Consider the following 21,082-nt stretch of genomic DNA (forward strand, 5'->3'; position numbering starts at 1 on the left):
ATCTTCGAGAAAGGTTGGAAATGCAATTTTTTCTTTTTCAGGAAGCTCCACTCCGGCCACACCCCCCTTTCTGAGCTCCGGGACTTAACTGGAATGTTTCAAATAGGGAAGTCAGGGGTGATGGAAGTGGTCAATGACTTCTACCAGACCCTCTACTCTCCGAAAAGAACTGATAATGATGCTGTAAACAGGTTCCTGTCAGGTATCACCAACATCCTTGATCCTGCAGGTGCAGCCTCCACCAATGCCCCTCTCACTTTGGAGGAGCTGTCCTCTGCCTCTAAATCCTTTAGGCGAGGTAGGACCCTGGGTTGCGGTGGTCTCCCAGCGGAGCTCTATGTAGCAATGTGGGAGTTCGTCGGCCCGGACCTGCTCGAGCTGTATGAGGAGACGGTGGTGGAGGGCAGAATGCCTCCACCACTGAGGGAAGGCATGATCACAATCTTGTACAAGCAAAAGGGAAATGCAACCTCAGAAACTGGTGTCCAATCTCCCTCCTAAACATGGACTACAAGATCCTTGCCAAGGTACTGGCCAACCGGCTAAAGAAGGTTATCAGACAAATCATTCACCCAGACCAGACTTGCGGCATCCCAGTGCACAGGTTTGCGGACAGTCTCGCACTGGTCAGAGACACAATTTACTACATCCAGGACCACAACATTCACGCTACTCTGGTCCAGAGATCAAAGGGATCACCGCACCAGGACAGGAGACAGAAGGGAAGCAAAGTGCTTGCTTTACATGGACGACATGACGATGTTCTGCGCAAACAAGTGTTCCATCGATGTGCTCATCCAGATCTGCAAAGACTTCGGCCGAGCTTTGGGGGGCAAAAGTAAACCGCGGGACGTTGGAAGCCTGGATGCCAGTTAAAGGAGGACTACCACTTAGGACTTTAATGCATGCAAGGAACTTATGTAGGTACAGGCACTGCCCATCGAAGAGGAGACGGCTCTGCACGTCTTCTGGCAGTGCCCCGAAGCCGTGTTGAAGACCTTGGAACAGGAACTGAGCCAATTGGTCTCTGGGATGTCCATCACATACCGCGCTATGTTGTATGGTCTGTTCCACGGCGAATACACGGAAAAAGAAGTCAAAGGAGCTTGGAGGGTTATGAACTGTGTTAAGGACTCTATTTGGTGCACCAGGAAGCGCCTTCTCCACCGGAAGGAGAGGATGTCCATCGAGGACTGCCACAGACTGGCTCTCAGTCTGCTCAGAGACCTCATGGATCACCTCATGGATCTCCACATTTTCATATTGCACATTTTCACAGCCTGTCTTTATCAGATGCATGTTGATATATTTTGGATATATGTAAGAGCTCAAATAAAGCCTCGGCCATGAGAGCTCTTTAGGATGTTATAAGTCATTGAATAGTCATTGAAGGTTATTCTGGCAATTTATTGGGGTATGGCGGGTCATGCAGGTCCTGGGAGATGGGCCTTTGCCTTGCATCTCACGTCAGGCATCACACCGCAGGATTGAATATGTTTATTCGCAAGTATGTTTGGGGTATTGAAATGTAGTGTTTTGTGAGCTGCATTGCAGCAATGTATGAATGAACCCTGATTGTATTGCTTTTGTTTTGTGATGAATAAAGTTTACTTATTTAATCAAAAAACACTGCTGGCTGGCAATTGCTTCTCGGCCTTTTGGCTAAGATCAAGTTCTGGATACTGGAAAGCCAAGTTGACTTGGGGGGAACCGAGGTTAGTACGCTCTAGAAAAAAAGGCTGGAGTATGGATGTTGTTGGGCTGGAAATCTCCCTATCTCCGCCTGCTGATGATGGCAGGACTGCCTCGATCTAGCCGGAGGGCCAGGGATGAGACGATCCGCAGGAGCTTTACCCTTGGTTTGGGCGGCTCAGGGGTGCCTTAATCACTGAGCATTGTTTGAGTGATCATGCACAGTTATTATTGCACACGCAGCACCTTAAACCTTGCACTTCTCTTTGCAACCTGCCTCTAAGGTTGGGCCTTTTGCCCAGACCAGCAAAACTCTTTTACCTGGCCGGAAAGCCAGCCATGGATTCCATACCATGGCACTTTTTCACTTCTTTTTATGTGTACGTTTTTGTCTTTACTTGCACTATGCATTCTGCACCAGATGAGTAAGGTGCTTGTCCTTATTTAAGGACTCGCTCCTGAAAGTTACATGTGGGGAGAGTGCATGGCCTTCTGGTCTGTGCTCTCCCTAACCCTGGGTCTCTCTTCCGGAGGGCCCATTGCTCAAGTTATTTGAGGTCTTGTCTCTAATCAGCCCTCTAAGTATTGGAGGCACTCTACCTAGGCTATGGCTCGGGTAGGGTGGGCTCCAGCTTAAGAAGTTTGTCCCCTGTCAGGAGCCTTGTGCCCCGGGGGTTTCAGGTAAAAAGACCCCAGTCCCTTCAGGGATGGGACCATGAAAAGCGCCTGATGCAATGTTTTCTGTAGTACACTTGTGCACTAACACTTTTTGTGCTCCGGGTTTAGTTTTATGGTATTGTTTTTGACACAGAAGATGTTAGCATGCTGTGGATCTTCGATAAAAAATACACTGCTGACTGGCTCCTTATGCTGCTTCCCCTGTCTAAGTCTGACCTCTGACCACTCTAAAGTGGACTGCAAAAGGAAGATTCCATGTTACGTTTAGGTAAGTCTAAGACTGTTCATAATATTTATTGATGTATTTATGCATAAATAGCTGTAATAATGTGTTAGTTTGTTACATTGTTTTCTGCATCTCCACTGGGATACATATTTATACCATGTCTTCTTCTTCAGGCAGAAACATGCTCCCCCTCCCCTTCCCCAAGGCAAACTCTCCTTATTACACTGAATGAGTTAAAATACAGCAACACAGATCTGTAATTGGGGGACAGCACAAAAAAAACAAACATATCATATATTTTCATATCAATATTGTAATCTGATTAGGCTATCCAGTTGTCCAACAAAGCCGGATAACTAGGAATAACTATAAAATGCTTTCAAGATATATCTTTCAAGATATATCCTAATTCATAAAGATTCAAATCTATAACTGCTCTGGCATCTCAGTCTGTGTAGCATTCTGTCCCAACTCACTGAAAACTTGGTCTATATATAGATGAGGAGAAAAATGACAATAATGATAAATACTGTCATGGCATGTACTAACCACCTACTATCATCAAATTCTTTTTTTTTTTTAAAGATAAAAGTTATTTAAATCCAGACCCCAATCGTAGTTGTCACATGACTTTAGATTTGTACAGTTAGTGATTCCTTAAATAAAACTAGTAAACTTTTTCATCTAAATATGAAAGCTTTTCCTATTATCCTTATTCTTATTATAGATTTTCAAATGACAAGATTAAACTCAAGGTAAAAAACCACATGAAATTAGGCATTTTTAGGGAAAAAAACAAGAACTTTAAACCTGTATTTGTATTTGCATTTCTAAACAGTGTAGCTGCATGAAACATACTAAGATAAAGAATAAAGCAAAAAGTGACAATAATTAATGGATAGCACATTACCTTGTACAACTGTGTATGATGCCTCAACTGAGGACAGGTTTGTTATAACAGTGACATCATCGTCCCGGTTGGAATTCTCAATGTCAATAGTAATAGATTTTTCCATTTCTCTGTGGAGACTGGTAACAACACCAGTTGGACGAGTTACATTTGTCAAGCGCCCTTCATTGTCATAACTAAAATTGAATCAATTAAGCAATATTATTTTAACAGCAGTAAAACTGGAACAAAGCACTTTTACTAAATGATATGGAAGAATAAGAGCTGAAATTGTCAATGTAAGGATGTAATAACACATACCTCCCAACATTTAAAAAGTGCCCAAAAAAGGACAGTGGGTGTGGTCAAATAGGCGGGTCATGGTTGGGGTGTAATCAAAGCATGACAGACACTATTTACAAAAGTGAAAACACAGTCCATTTAGGAAACTATAATAACACTTTTAACACTAAATTTTAAACCACTGCATCTTTAAGGTAAACCGTCAATCACCTGTTGTTCTATTGGTGGTTCTTATAATAATACATTTGGACCAATAACTCACAACTCAGTATTAGCCAACAAAATTCCCTATTTAGGAATGGGATCCTGAAGAAAAGTTCACTAAAGCAGGCTAATTTTTTATGTTACTTTACCTTTATTGCACCCAATCCCCACATTCACATACACCTTAAATAGATAAAGTTGTCACAGACTCTTTAAAATAATGGGAACCTTCTCTCCTTTCCATAAAAATCATCTAAATTCAGTTTTTTTCGAAAAAGAAAGGGGGCAAAAAGTGTGTAGCCCACTTACTTTTTAGGAAACCAGACCTTCCTTCCTTCAACAGTGGCAAGGGCCATCCTTCGCTGAGAGGGCTTCTTCCCCCCAACATATCCCAGTGTTATAGGAATCAGTGGGTGGGGAGTTTATTTATAATCTGGAAGCCCACCTTAATAAAGGGGTCCCCAGATATTCTCTGCCCTGCCCTGGGCAATAAGTATCATGTAATAAGCCATTCCCACATAAGGTTAAAACAGCCTTAGAAATAACTAAACCATGTATAAAAAAATGTATTCTATTTTTTACCTATATATACTTACCTTTTCAGTTTTTAGCGTTGTTATATGCCCCCACCATGTATGATCCATCCATTTATCCTCTAGCATCTTTGCCATCTCCACGCTGAACTCATCCCCAGATGGATGGATCATCCATTGAAGGCTCCTAAATATAGGCTGAAGGAGAAAATGAGAAGTGCTGAGATCTGTAATGTCCATTTATTGAGAACTAGCACTCTCTCATCTAGTGGCAGCCCGCAGAATTACACCTAATTGAATGTCAATAATTTATGTGTCCCGGTTTTTCACAGTTTTCCAGGCCAGATCCCAGAAATTAGTACTGTCCCGGCCAAACTGGGACAGTTGGGAGCTATGATAACACTTTCTGCCCCTTCCTATACTGGAATAAACCTAATACTATTCCTTTCCTGTCGCAATCACCAGCTTCTGAAAACAGTGATCTTGCTGTAAAACTGTTTTTGGACATAAACGAGACAAGGAATTAAAGGGTTGTCAGCGTAAGAAGATGAGCATATAGATGCAGTTTAGTGTATAAATAATGTTTTTTTCTAATATACTGAGAAATTATTCTAGTCTTGCCATTTAAAAACAGCACCTGTTCCTGGAAGTCAAAGGAGAATGTATATATACTCTCTTGAGCTTTAGAAAAAAGGCACTCTTTCCTGACTTATTTATTAGTTAATATGGTGGGAGCAGGTGTGGCTACTCCTATGCAAGAGGTGGATGTACCTCCCTTAAGGCTTTTGTACCCAGAAGACAATATTGCAAATTCCCTATTTTACATATTTGTAAAGCTTTATTGGGAGGGATTATCATACTAGCGACCAAATGCTGATCAATACTCATTACTCAATACTGAAACAGAAAGCGTTTTTTCTAACTTTAAATTGATCATGTCTAAATATTGCACTGTACATAGGTATATGTATATACTATGTATTATTTAGTAGCTGTGATATTTATAAAATCTTAAATCTTAATATTTTCTATTGAAACTCTTCTTACTAAGCCCATTAATACGTTTTTTGTCAAGTCCTATTTCTGCTCAAGCGCCCTCATTGTGCATACAGTTCTGTTACTTTCTGTGTCATTATATTGCTTGCTCCGACATTAAAATCGGAATTAAATGTTAGAGTCACAAGCATTATGATTTGCTAATTAATACACAGTCTGTACCAGACATTAAAGCTAATTATTCTCATTACAGATCCAGCAAATTACCCATTATATCCTAGCACTTTACATGCTGTTTTGAAAGAAACTTTACATCACAGTTAACTTACTTGCAGTTGTCTAATTTGAGGCATATACACAAAACTGCTTTTTTATTCTGCACAAAGAATTTCATATGCGGTTGCTACACATGAAGCAAATAAAACACACATACAGATTTCACCACTAGATGTCATATCACTCTAAATAATGAAACATCTCCAAGCCACCTGCCTGTGGTACTTTATTATTTGCCATACAATATTCTGACTTTATTTGCATCAGTTTTTCATGCAAAGAATAGTCACACCCACTGAATTGCTGAATTCAACTGAATTGAATATCAAAGTAGAATCTATCAAAGTAGAAGTGAAGAAGTACTCACTAGTGGTACTAACCACTATCTTCAAACTACATTCACCCATTCAATGACCACCAGTTTAAGGCACAGTACCTTGTATGACCCAGACCACTGAAAAATGTATGATATGTTGTACAGAACATATCTTTTACCCTTGTTATCCTTCTGAATGAGGGTCGGGTCCACTTCAGATTGCTGCAGAATGTTAGCACAAATTTCCTTGTGGCGCTCATTTTGCTCTAGTAAGATATTTTACTAAAAATGTCAAATTGCTCAACTTTAAAACTGATCATGATTTCAGCAAATGAAGAAAAACACAACTGGGAGTCACAACTAATAGTGAATGACAACAAACTAAACAGCAGTGTACCATTGTTTGTTGTGCATGTTTGGACAAGTTTAACCTCCCTAGCGGTAACCCCGAGTGTGGAAAAAAGTTGCTGAAAGCGGTAACCCTGAGTCACACTCGGGGTAGGTAAACCTGTGGAAGGTATTAGTAAATACAGCCTTACCTGATCCGCCGGCGTCCTGCGCTGTCCATCACTGCGATCTCTGTGTTCTTTCTCTGGCCGGCTTCTGCACCCAATGAGTCACCGGGGAGTTCCCGGTGACGTTGTTGCGTGTGTACGTTGCCGGTGGGGTGGGGTGGGAAATTCAAAAACCATTTGTATTGAATTCAATACAAAATAACTGTATTGAATGCAATACATTGGATTTATATGTGTAAAATCAGTACCTTGTTTTCAAGAACATTTATTTTACAGTGTATATAATAGTATGAGTATAATATGTATTTTTTTTTTTAATTTAAAAAAATAAAAAATAAAAAAAATTAAATATATAGATTTCTTAATTTATTCAATGTATTATTTTTTCATGATTTTGTGTTTCAAACTTTGTTATACTCATACTATTTTATTATACTGTAAAATAAATTTTCATGAAAAACAATGTACCGCTTTTAGACATATAAAACCAGAAAGATATGAACCGCTAGGGAGGTTGAACATGCATGGCAGGTGCTCATAATCACTTCTTAAAGCTCTTCAAGGCTGGTGAGGATACACTTTCATCAGTGAAGATAGGTGATCCAGCAAACTTGGAATGGATAGCAAATTACTTTTAAGAAATCCATTTCAGGTTTGCTGGATCACCCAGCTTCACTGATGAAAGTATATCCTCTCCAGCCTTGGAGAGCCTAAATAAATAGTGCTCTATATCCCTGTGCAACTCCAGTGCATGTAAAATTACATGTATTGTGCATTTACTTGTACATGTCAGTTCAGGTTATTGACAGCTATAGATCTACCCAGATGTTGGGGGACCTCTGTTCATCTATATGAATATTGGAAGCCAACACACTTTAATGATTTAATGCACAAATCAGCAGATCATCATCATTTTTGATCCACTAACCTGCAGACCAGGGCTGCCTTGGGGTGACCTTTTTGCATCACAGTGCTAAATGAAGGTCCACAGGCAGCGGGTTTAGGCTATGTTGAAGCAATGTACAAGTGGAGATTTTTTTATTAGCAATTTTTTCTTCCTTCTAAAAAAAAGTGTTTGAAAATGGAAGACCTCCACATATGCCCCACACTACTAACATCTCACAAACACAAGCTCCTGAGTGGTAGGGGATCCCACTACCACTTCTATTCCACTTGCAGCTCCCTGCCATATCCTGTTTTATTAGAACATCCTTCTTGAGTGCTCAGGGAACCCGAGAGAGAGCGAGAGAGAAAGAGTGCGAGAGAGAGAGAGATAATAGGCATTGCTTACACAGTTGCTTTTGACAAAAAAAATAGTATTTTAGTAAATTGCCTAACTTTTTCAATCAGGCTAGTTTGCACTGTGGGATGAAAATGTGTCTAAGGAATGTCTATCTTCTCTTTGCTTCATTTAATATAATCATTCTAGGTTTCACAGCAAGCTCACGGAGCATGTACAGACCTCCTCAGCAACCAATAAGATAAAGAATTACAAAATGTTCCCTGGAAACACAGATCATAATAAATTGCATTTTAGAAAGGCATCACCTAAAGGGAGAACATTATACACTAGGCCTGATTTAATAAAGGTCTCCAAGACTGGAGAAGATACACTTTCATCAGTGAACATGGGTGATGCATTAAACCTGGAATGGATCTGGTCCATATCTGAAAACATTTGCTAACTAATAATAGCAAATGACTTATAATAAAGAAAAATCTAAAATCTAAAAAAAAAAATCTAAATCTTAAAGAAATCTAGTCAAGGTTTGCTGGATCACCCGTGTTAACTGATTAAAGTGTATCTTCTCCAGTCTTGAAGAGCCTAATAAAATCAGGCCCATTGTTTTTGTGCACCATAAAATGTTTGAATGGGCCTTTACTCTAGGTACTTTAGTCTAAAGTAGAACATTTACAGTTTATTTTTAGTGAAACATTATGAAAAGGAATCCTTTATTTGGCATTGTCTGCGTTGCAAAAATAAATGGGTCGTAATTAAGTTGTGCAGATATCTCCCTTTTGCCCAGTGTATACTAAGTATATGTCTGAAAATTGTGTATCCTGACAGGTGACAATACTATCCACCAGCTCTCATAGCCTGTGGTAGCATTGAAAACCCTTTTATGTGAACTTCAGGCAGCTGTGCCTTTGCCATTGCCTCCTGTTGGTTGATTGACAGATGTTTAGACTATTTAGCTTTAGAGACTGGGGTTTCCCAAACTGTCACTTTTACTGGACAGCATGGTCTGTTGCATGGAAAAAAACTAAAAATTTACTAGTAGCATTAACAGGTAATATATCAATCCTTTTCATAGTTTTTTTGCCCATAATTAACAAAAATGCATAGTTTTGTTCTTTTATTAAACAAGGTAAAAATAAAATGTTAAATGCATAAACAAGCAATTTGTAAAGTTGGTAAAATCTCTTACAGGGAAAGTGATAGTGATCACACTTTTTCTATTAAAGTGGTGAGTATAAAACTATTAACAAGCTGCAAAACATTTAATTAACATCTTAATTAGGTACAGTAAAGGTCTGCATTATGCCCCCCATGTATACTGTCTTAAAACATGAGCCTGCTGATAACATTTATTGGAATCCTACTGACAGAAATGGAAATAGCATCACATATATCGTGGATACATAAGTATATTCATTATTCAGTGCTCCATGTTTTGCAAGTTGCATATGATTACCACAAAAGCCTATAAACACTTTGATAAAGATGATAAAAACCTATATGTTTACTTTGTTATTTGTGAAATGTAAGACTGAAAATGTCTAATCAGAAACATTATTAAACAGCTGTCAGAGTTATAGCCAGATTTTAGGAACACAGACAGCACCGGCGCTATCTAATTCTGGTCCTTTTCAAAACGGAATTAACTGAATTCAACATTGCAATAGAAGGCTACTGGGCAGTAATTTCCAGTGATATATCCAATTCAATGAAATTGGAATTATTGATCTTAGCATACAGCTGGGTTCCTGCTATAAAATTTAGTGAGCTCTAATTTGTATATCTCCAGGTTTAAAGCGAGAGATGGTTGGCCCCATTCCATTCACTACAAAAGATCATATGTGGCAACAACACTATTTTGCTGGCTACCATTCACCTGGGAATATGTACACATATTCACCCTGTCTGCATGTCCTCAACTTGGTGGTGCAGTGATTTATTATGAAATACCCCTACTGCAAGTAGGTCCTCTATTAGACAAGTAGAGTTTGTGGCCATTTCAGGCATTCATACCCATGGTAATGGTATTAGGACACACTCTGGACTGCTGAGGTCTGTTTCATCATGTTAATGGTTCATCATTTATTATGAAGACAGGAATAATTATACAGTCCATGTTTTTTTTAGAGCCCACACTTTGTTGTCTGATAAAGAAGCCACTGAAGTAGCATAAGATAGAGGACGTCAAGGACCAACAGATCCTTTGTAGCCAGCACAAAGCAGAGGAGGAGTACAAGGAAGAATAGGGTTGTGGAAATTATGTTGTGGAGTGTTTTAACCATCCTAAGCCCCTAGAGTTGTCACTGCCAGTGACTGGTGCAGGTAATTTTTGTCAAATGGGGTATTTAATGCTCAAAAGCCTGCACAAAGACGCTTCTAATCAGGTACAGCACAGACTTTGACCAACACCATTGCATTACTCCCAACTGACATGGTGGGCCTGATTTATTTAGGTTCTCTGAGGCTGGAGAAGGTTATTATGAACCTGGGTGATCTAGTAACCCTGGTATGGATTTCCTCAAACTCATTTGCTATTAGTTGACAAAAGTTTTCAATCATGTATGGGATTCATTCTAGGTTTTCTGGATCACCCATGCTCACTTTAATGATAGTCTACCTTCTCCAAACTTGTGGGGTTCTATACCTTCTAGAGCTGTTTCTTATAATGTTTAGCTGTATCAGGCAGCAATTGTAGAGCATTTTTAGCTGTTGCAATTCAGAAACACTTGGTTGCTTTTCAATCTGTAAAACTGTCAACTTCACAATAATTACCACTGTATATGTTTTACTATTTTCACTATAAAGTTGGATAAAATTAAAAAAATTTAAACATTTATGACACACATGCTTTAATTTCAGGTAAAAATGTCAGCTATTAGAAACTCTTTCCAGCTATAACAAAACGGTTACTGTATAAACATTTATGCCACAGATGTTGTCATAGTAACCCCAGTGCAGTGCAAGATAGGACTCTAGCTAAAATAATTTGAATAACGCACATAAAGTAAAAGAATGTACTAATACACTGATAGCTGTATTTGGTACATTAAACAATATAAACCTGAAAAGGCCAGTTTGCTTCTAAAATTTTGAGCCTCAAATGTAGTGCTAGAAACCTAAATACACTAAAGTCCCAAACTGTGAACTATGGTCATTAAAAAAAATAGAAATACATTACCATCACATGAACAATCATGCTTGGCCAAAGTTTCACTCTAACACCTACAAAAGTAAATTTTCAAAGACATATTCTGCCATCATCAGTCTAAGACCCACATTTTTGAGAAGCCACACAATGTTTTACTGACTTTTCACTTTTATTACATAGATTCACAAGTTATATTTAAAGACACCTGCAAAAGGATCCTGTAAATGCCTCTGAGTAATGTATAATGAACTCCCAGTTAACACAATGTTTCTGTAGCCCCCCATGTTTTAATGGAGTGATCTAATGCTATTAAATATAATTGCTACTGTGCTTTATTATGTAGATATACAGTATGCACAGCAGTTATATACTTTTAAGTTTTGTAACAAACCCCTGTTTAAATGTAAATGCTTTGTAAATATAGCAGAGGTTTGTTTAGGACTGCCTCATTTAGTGAATGGTTAAGTCTTTGACACAATTTTCACTTCCAATATGCTTCACAAACTGAATAAACAATCTATAAAAAAATCAAGCGAAATCAACATCCAACCAATTTTCAACAATCAGACTTGTTGGTAACTATTGACTAAACACCACACTAAAATCCAAACTAAAGGTAGTAAATCAATACTATTTTCTGCCCACATCGATAAATTTTGATTACACCTTGGCAGACATATTTATTAATAAATGATTGAGCGGATACTTTATATGGATTTTTCTCCTTATTTGGGCAGCTAGCTAATGTCCAATAGACTGTATTCCTGATTATTTCACACAGTGTCCTGTGTGTTCTTGTAATAGGGGAGGGTATAAGGCAGCTGACCAAGGGGTGAAAAAAGAAAGAAAACTAGTCTAAACTTAGATTACAGCATGCTACAAATGACCAAGCTTTTTTCTTTGTAAATAGACCTGATTTAAGCAACCTAAATTGAACAAGTGATTATATTTTCACCTAGGAAACCTTATTAGCTAGTTACTAAACTTTTTGATTGCTGGCATCTTACGTTTAGACCAGTGTAAGCACAGTGAAGGGTCGTGCATACCTCTGTAAATTGCCTAAAATACAATCTGGCAATTATATTCTCTCCTCTCATAATAGACTCAATTTTTTTAGGAAATGCAATAAATACATGATTAGAAAGTTTTTCAAAATTGCATGAACAAACTCATGCAACTCTGTAATTATTAGTCCATTATTCAATTAATTTTTTAAATGCAAGCAGTGTGAGTACCTAATTTTAACATGGTATCAGACTTCTAAAGACATTGTATAGCAGAGCTGAAGTGGGAGGGATTTTCAGTACAAGGATACAAGCAGTTTAGGTGATGAAAACAAAGTGACAAGGTAATGAGCTCATTAATGTGCTGTTTCTTTTTCACTCTCCAGTCAAAGGCTGCTGTGGGGGTTCAGTACAATGTATAGATGATGGTTTTTGTAATTTATCATTGAGGGGTATTTGATTTTATCTTGTATTTTTTGCTAGGTTTAGCACATTGCATTTTATTTTCACTCACACATAAAACAATGCTGAAAGTTATGCATGGTACATATATGGTGCAGGCGAATTCTTTTTAAACTTAAAGGAAACTGTAAAAAAAGGTATGTATCTTCAAAGTGTGTAGCTAAATATAAGCAGAATGTAAGCAGACATTATTCTAGCAAGTACTTAAGTTATATTTATAAATAAAGTTATTTGGGGAGGTACTTACTCATAAAACATTGTCCAGCCAGTCTCATCACTTTTTGTTGTTAACATCCCAGTATTTCCATCATATGTCATTAAAGACAATTCCAAATTTTGTGTAGAGACCATCTTAAGACCTCCATTGGTACCAAGTGTCAAGGTGATAATCTGATTGTCTGGCATTAGTAAATGACGTGGACTACCATTAGAATCCCTTCGGATTTTCAAAGAGTTGCCACTATTGTCAATAACTTCTATGACATCATTGTCGGCACTGTAAGTAAAATTGTACAAGTATTCTCCTGTGACCAAGCTCTGTGTGTACTGATGAATGCCATTGATATTAAAAATATATAATTCTTGTTCTCCTGGAGATGCAACTTCATACTGATTGAATGAAGTGAGAACAGGCTTGTTTTGAACAACAGCTCTTATACGTATATTTCCAAGGTCTGCAATGTATACTGTACCATCAGGTGCTACGGCCAGTGATGATGGTGAGTTTAGAAATGCATCAGTGGCATAGCCGTCATCTCCAGCATAACAGTTGCAGTTGACATCATCTTTGCAATTGCAATCAGAAGCTGCACCAGCTAAAAGAGAGATTTCACCATTGGTGGTCACTTGTCGTATTCTGCTAATTTTCTTTTCATTTGTTTCTGCAATGTATAGTATTCCAGTATGGGAAATAGCAATTGCACTGGCAGATTCAAGTGCAGAATGAATAGCCAGTTTGCTCAAGGAATAGTCTATACCAGGTACTTGGCAATGCATTGGACGTCCAGCTATGATACTAACTTGATGGTTTTCTGTAATACGCAAAATAACATTGTTTTCTAAGACATAGAGGGAGTTATCCATTGGGTTAACAGCTAAATCTGTTGGCCATTCCATACGAACCTGCAAAACAATTTATAGACTGTAATTAGAAGATGATATTACCCTATGTAATAGACTACTACAAAACCAAAAGCACTCATAAGTTCATAGAAAATAAAAATGTTAAATTTAAAAGCTCAACTAAAATTTCAATTTAAATCTGCTAAATATATGAATGTTCAGTTTTAATCAAATAAATACATCTCAGGTACAATAAAAAGGCATACAAAGGCTTACATTTTGATTTCTTTAGAAATCAGCCAGTCCAATGCCAGTATGTTTCAGACAGACCCAAAGACAGAAGTTTCTGACCAAGCAAAGTACCATAAGGTTGCTCTCCATTTTTAAAACAAGGGAATTGTTCAGGTCCATTTGTTTCAATAGCAGTAATTGATTTCCACAAGCTTTTGGACTTATTTACAAAGAAATGCTTTTACAGGTAAATACCATGCATTAAAAATATTAAATGGCCATATAGGGGTCTATTCATAAAAAAGTGAATCTGGCATTTAGCAATCCTTCTCCTGTGGAGAACCAATCACTGACATTGGTGAATGTCAGATTCACTGTCTTTTAAACATAGCTCATAATTGTAAGGAAAGACTATTGTTGCAATCAATGGCAACAGGGTCTCTTGTAGCAAACTTTAGGAATGCAGATATGTGAATGAATGCTATGCTGTTCTTCACCACACCATTCCATATCCCCCTTCACGTTGTAATCATGAAGTGGCAACAAGTAAAACAACTGCTCTTAGTCATAAAAACCTTGCTAAACTGCCAAAGTTAAATATGAGACTAAATTAGCTTTCGATATAACACACTTTTTGGTGATTATAAATGTGCCTTTTTACAAAAATGAATTAGTGGCTTTGATGACTATAAATATTAAATATACCTGAGTGATGTCCATGCTTGAATCACAGCTTAAAGGTCGACCTGCAGCAAGATCATTGGATCCCAGGAGAGTGGAAATTATTCCATTCTGATCCACTTTTCGGATCATTGTTGCATCAACAAAGTAAATAAGCCCATTCTTATCAACTGCAATTCCTGAATAGTAAACATAAAATATTGTAATACAATTTAAATTTCTGTAACTTATTGAAGTACAAATGTTAAAACATTTAAGGAACTGCAACAGGCCTTGAGATCAACACTCTGATTTCAGAGTTTCACAAGAGCTGCTTTAGAGTTCTCTTATATGTGATGCACAAATTCAAAACTAAACACAAAATTTCCTTTAACTTCCATAACTGTGTAGAATCTGCCTTGATTTGTATGTGATTTTTTTTATGCTCACCCTCTCAGAAATTAGAGTTTACAATGGAAAGGTTTTGGCAACAGTTCTGTCAACGCCACACACCTGCAACATTTTTTTAATCCCTGCATTGTTGCAACATTATCCCAGAAAGCTGAATTAGGTGAATTTTACTGAAATACCCAGTCAGTATGTGTGATACTATTTAGTGGGCCTAAGAGAAACTATAAGTGCATATGTATTCATAACTGTGTGCTACAGCACAAATTTTTTGATGGGAGGCTATAGATCTACTTTGTGAACACAGATTTGTCATGTCAAAATCATGTTTGCTGGGGAACAATATAGAATTTTTAAGAACTGGTTATTTATTGTCACTATTGGCATGACTTATTATTGTTAGGTTTCTACTTCTGTTTGTGACCCTATTATTAACATTTCCAGTCCCTTTTTGTCCCTGTTATGTTTCTACATATAAATGTGTTTTCAGTTGTCTATTGAACATCTGCGCATTTTTGTGTGAAAATATCATTTCTATGCCCAGTATGACAACTGACATCTGTGCCTTCACATATATTGTTTACTTGCCTCTTGGGTTAGTCAGAATGGCATCCACTGCTTTCCCTCCATTGCCACATCTGGCTTCATCAAAAGGCATGCACTGCTCACCATTGCCAGCAATAACTTCTAAGTTGGTTGCAATATCTTTTGCTCCTGTAAGGGATTTGATCTTGTATATTCTCCTGCTGTTGGTATCTGACAGATATATTGAGCCAGACACAGGGTCTACTGCCAGGTAATATTTATGTGCTATGTTGTTGCTTGGAAAAAGAGAAAACAAATGCTATTTAATTAAAACTAAAAAAAAATATCACCACAACACACAGCATCCTGAGATAACGATGAAAAGTGGATTACTCCTTGAGACGTGGGAGTGCCAGTAAGGGCGCTATCCAACAGAAACACCTATTAAAGATAAGGGCATTTTCTGTGTGATAGTATCCTAACAGACACTATTTACGCTTTAAGAGATAACTTCCACTGCATGAACATTGAAAATACAATGCAAAATATAAACATTTATTGACACCATTTATTAGCAGGATGAAGTTATGTCATGAACACTTTTTTCCATTGTTATAAGGTATTCCCTACTGCACACATACATAGATCTATGTTCTCTGTATTATTATCAATAGATTTGGAAATTACACACGTGTGGTTTAAAAGATTGTGGACATAGGAAGCACACACATAAGGAATAAATAAAAAATAAATATAGTTGGTATGCTGCTGATTGAAGTAGACTGTGTGAGTAGGAATATCCATTGATTTTTTTGTATACACTTAAAAAAAACTGCTTTATGGCAAATATATGTGGTGGTTTACCAGAGTGAATTTTCCTAGCAATTCACTGATAAGTCTATACAATAACACTGGTACTGAGGTATTTGTAAACACACACAAGAAACAAACAAAAAAAAATTTGACATCTATCCCCTATGGTAGGCTTTATTCATTAGTCCTTTTAACTTTGATACACAGAAACAGTGGACAGCTAAAGAGAAATGTAATATCTGTAGAAAAATATACTCAAAAGAAATATAAATACAAAGCTTTGAAAATAAATAATAAATGAATGCATTGGTGGAATTATTTTTTTTTTACACATGGCCTACCCAAAGTATTTATTCCATTTGAACAAATATAAACTATTCTTCAGCATGCTAACTTGCATTGAAATGAAACGGTCATGTGAGATATAAGAGAACTCCTAGTGTCTATGTCTGGCAAATCGTTGAAGAGATCAGTCTGTTGACAAGGCAACTAGCATTTCCAGAAGGAGAGGTTTACAATGGCATCCTCCATGTTTTCCTTATAGCATGTTTCCTTTAAAGTAAACTTTAAAATTTTTGGACTGCAGTGGTATTTTAGCTCATATAAAAGAGCAAATCCTAGTTGATCAGCTTGTGGTTGGAGATCTCTACTAAAATGTATATCTCTTATAAGACACTGGTATCTATTTCTGTCAGCCATCTGCTAATCCATGAGAAGTGTGAAATCCAATCTTAATCTCTCATCAATTTTCCATTGAAATTTAACATTGAACATCTGTGCTTACATCGCTTCATCAAATGCAAACTGTAATTAATTCTACTTGAACTATTTCTTAGTCTTGCTGGTCAGTTGATGGAAAGTTTCATTATAGAGACATATGTTGAAGCAGAGGGAAAAGGCGATAATTTACTGTTACAGTTACTGTAAATCACAACCACTTAAAATAGACATTCTAAGCATCCTCCAAATTAGTCCACGCTTGCTGCCTAATATTTCTATGTTTTCATTTATTCATATTAAACAACAGACAAGGTTTTAGTGAAAAAAAATTAAAACACACACTTTGTACACACTCCAGGGATTGTTTTATATGAAAACACACAATTTTTTTTTCTAAAAGTATTATTTTGAATTTTGTCCTAAAAAAAAGCATGTGCACATTTGTTACAAGAGTGGGAAAGGTGAGCTGCATCAACTTTTTCCTAGCAAATGTAATCTATGTTTTACTCATTGTGCAATTAACAGGAAAGTGATAAAGGTCATGCTACTGTACAGAATATTCGGACTTAAAGTGGCATGTTTTTGTGAACATGTGTTATACACATGACTAAGAAATTTAAACTCAGACCTGAATATTGACGCAGAAGGATAATCATATCAAACAAAGCTATATAACATCAGACATGCTTGTTAAAAAATCACCTTTCATATTGTCATCATCAATGATTAATTATTTTTTTCATTATTTATTATTATTTAATTTATTCATTATTTGTTATCTGACTAATCATACGTGTTCTACAATGTCCAGAAACTTTGGATTACATCACTGTTATAAAAGTACAAAAGTATAGATTTTTCATGGCAACTTTTAGCGTTACAGCAGCAATATAGCAGCATATTTAAAACTGTTTGCTATGAAAGGGCACTTAATATACATACATAGAATTGTATATATATATATATATATATATATATATATAGATATATAGATATATAAAGAAAATTTCATATGAGCATCTTCACGACAATAATAAAACAACATGACTTTGGCAGTAGGTAACAAATTGTTTTTTTATAGTTCATTATGATGCCATGGTAGTGTTCAAATCACTGATGTTTGATGTTCCCCCCAGGTCTTTCGTGTACTTAAGAAAATATGCTGTTTGAAGGCATCCATCAATCAAGATGCCTATTATATGTGAATATTTTATTCTGCACTTATTAAATATATAAGGAATATTCTACTTTAAAAACCCAATGGGCATGTCACAGGGTCCCAGGTTTAAATTTTGGTCAGGACACAATCTGCAAGGAATTTGTATGTTCTCCTCGTGTTTGTGTGGGTTTTGTCCAGGCACACTGGATTCTGCCCACATCCCTAAAACATGCAGTTATGTTAACAGGCTTCCCCCCAAAATATGGCCTTATACTGTGATAATGATATATGACCATGGCAGCGACAATATATTGACAGCCCCTTTGAGGGAGGGTAAAGACATGACTAGGGACTTTGTAAAGCACTTTGTTGGCGCTAAACAAATACAAGTAATAATAATATATTATGTGTTTCAAACAATAGGATCACAGTTCTAAAAGTTTCACTACAAAAGGCAGTTTTCAAATAAAACACATACAGTTAGCAAAAAAAAACTTACTTTCTGTTTCATAAAAATTTCCCATATTTTATTGTTTAAATATTTGTTTATGGGGATCGTTCATAAGTGATTTATTGTGGTAGCATGTGCCATAAATGTTCCCTGATTAATGACCACATGTCACAATAGTTCTTATGCTGTTTTTAGCCACAGAGTGCTTTTAAAGAGATGCAAATCTTTCTGTCTGGAACAGTGGTGTGTTTTTAGAATTCTCTCAAGTCTTTTCTTTAGAATTAATGGTTCAGTATGTCAATAATGTCAGTGTATTTATCAGCTAAATGGAATGCCATCTTAACTCAGTATCACTGTGTCACTTGATCTTTGCAATATATCTCCTATTTCAGGCTAAACTACAGGATAATTACGATCCTGACAGAATTTAGATTACAGGTAAGTTAATATCTCTTGGCAGGAATGGAGAATTAAATAAAGAGAAATGGCTTGTTTCATCATCTTTAAGTACATTCTTAATGGGTCCTCTGAACTAAATTCTACCTTTAAGAGAACCTGTGACCATTCCATTCATTTCAACAAAAATATTCCAATTAGATTATATATGCATTTGAACAATTATATGTATGTAATCTATCTGTAATCTACACCCCTCCTTCTTGACTATGAATCCAATAGCTTTGAGAAAGACTTTAGCAGCCCCAGCATTCTAAGAGTTGCCACTAGAATGACACTATGGTATACCCTGTTGTTCCTCCTTTTGCAGCCGCAAAAAAAAAATTGCTACATCAGTGCAGAGACTGATTAGATGCCCTTGGGAGAGGAGAGGGCTATGAGTAAAGGCTTGCTGGATGGCTATATTAAAGGTTTGCTGGGAGATAGACTTTTTACATTTCTGGTATGAGTCTGATATATTGGAAATAATTTTGTCATTACTAGTGTTACGCAATATTGAGGGAAATATTTCTTTGAAAATCACAGTTTTCTTAGGTATTAACTAAGAATAATAAAGTAGTTCATTATTCTTTAGGGACAAACAGGGCTATAATGTCTTGCAAAAATTATATCATTTTCTAAAAAGAAATTACCTGTTAAAAACCTAGAAATAAAGAAAATATTGAAAAAAATAAATAGCTAAAGAAGTAAGAAAGGAAGATGTTAATAATGAAAGATATTGCTTAACAAAAGGTTGAAACAAATATTCAAAATATATGTTTTCACGTCTAAAGTTACTTTGATCTACAGTGTATTGGAACAAAGTAAATACAACTTAACAATACTGTTACATTGTTTCTCTGACTCTGAATTATGCTTCCCTACAGTGTAAACACAAATCGGAAGCTTGGATTGGACAGCAGTGGCTCCAATTGCTGCTGTACGAAAGGAAGTTAAGGCTGTCATTTTAACAGAATTGCTGATAAATGCTGTTGGGGGAAGTGGAAACAGTGAGACATGAACAGAATATGCTTTATATGTTTTTGTGTACTTTGATTATGTTTTTTGTGTATACCTGGCATGCTCAAAATCAAAGGGTTCATTGATTGAAAAAAGGACCCCCCCCCCCCCATCCAATAAGAACATGGAATTAAGCTAATCCGCTGAAAAAGTATTAGCTTTGATTGGTAGTTATGTAATAATGTCCCTACCATTTGTGTACATTTGGTTCTAAGCAAGCATGGAAAGTCTGTCAAAGGAAAATTCACAAAAACTTTCACTTAAAGCAGACTCATTACCAGAATAGACAACCCTAAAGAATGGGAGTGCAGAGGCTCCTGAGATACCTACATCACCCATCCCAGACCCTATCTGACTGAGGTAGCAATGCTTCCATCAAAGCGTTTACATTTTCAGACACTGTGAAAATCTTCTAATGCAAGGGTGCCCAACATACAGCAGAGCTGCCAGATCCAGGCCTCTGCTCTTTCCCTCTCTGCTTTCCCTGCTTTTTTGTCTTGAAAGTGATGGGGCGCTCGCATAATCTTACCTTGTGCAGCAGCAACATGAGAGCTGTGTCTGTAAACCTTCATATCTCATACACTTAGTGTCAAAGAAAGGAGATATTTTCAGGGTACACAGGGGACACTGAGAGCTGCTACTGAACTAAATGTCAGCCCACTAAACATAACAAGTTGCCAGGTACAGGGTCACAAGCATAAAATCCTAATATTAAACAGAGATATTTTCATATTAAGGGGAGCTATTTCCTTGGTCCCCAAATTGAAATTGCATGTTAGGGACCCCCGGGTCGCACTTCCATGGCAATGACCATTAGGGTACTGTCAATCCTCTCTATCCTGTGGTGCACAAATATACACTTGCTCATTCAAAAAACTTCAGGACTGCGTTTAGACTGGCAGTAGGGTTGCAGTCCTGTTACCCCTTTCACATGCAATGGGAGGAGACACTCAGTACCGCTCACTGACGCCTGGAGTCAAATCTGCAGATAGACTGAGCAGCTTGTGTGGTGCCTGTTACACATAGCTGACCACTTACCTTCAGTGACCCTCAGTTTCTCTGGAACAGGCAACTGGAAATGTGGGAGCCAGTGGAAAATGCCTTTTGTACCCCCCC

The 21,082-nt window shown here is 37.0% G+C and overlaps 1 protein-coding gene across 1 annotated transcript in view; it reads right to left on the reverse strand.

Annotated features, from left to right (window-relative positions):
- The window catches only part of TENM2 (teneurin transmembrane protein 2), a 1,565,317-nt gene that overhangs the window by 31,091 nt on the left and 1,513,144 nt on the right, over positions 1–21,082 (reverse strand). Inside the window, exons 23-26 of the mRNA XM_072398985.1 lie at positions 15,432–15,664; positions 14,481–14,635; positions 12,730–13,604; positions 3,507–3,682 (exon numbers count right to left, since the gene is read on the reverse strand). Coding sequence (XP_072255086.1) covers positions 3,507–3,682; positions 12,730–13,604; positions 14,481–14,635; positions 15,432–15,664 — 1,439 coding nt within the window. The remainder of the gene's footprint in view (positions 1–3,506; positions 3,683–12,729; positions 13,605–14,480; positions 14,636–15,431; positions 15,665–21,082) is intronic.

This window comes from Pyxicephalus adspersus, chromosome 2, assembly GCF_032062135.1.
Source record: "Pyxicephalus adspersus chromosome 2, UCB_Pads_2.0, whole genome shotgun sequence".
Lineage (NCBI taxonomy): Eukaryota > Metazoa > Chordata > Amphibia > Anura > Pyxicephalidae > Pyxicephalus > Pyxicephalus adspersus.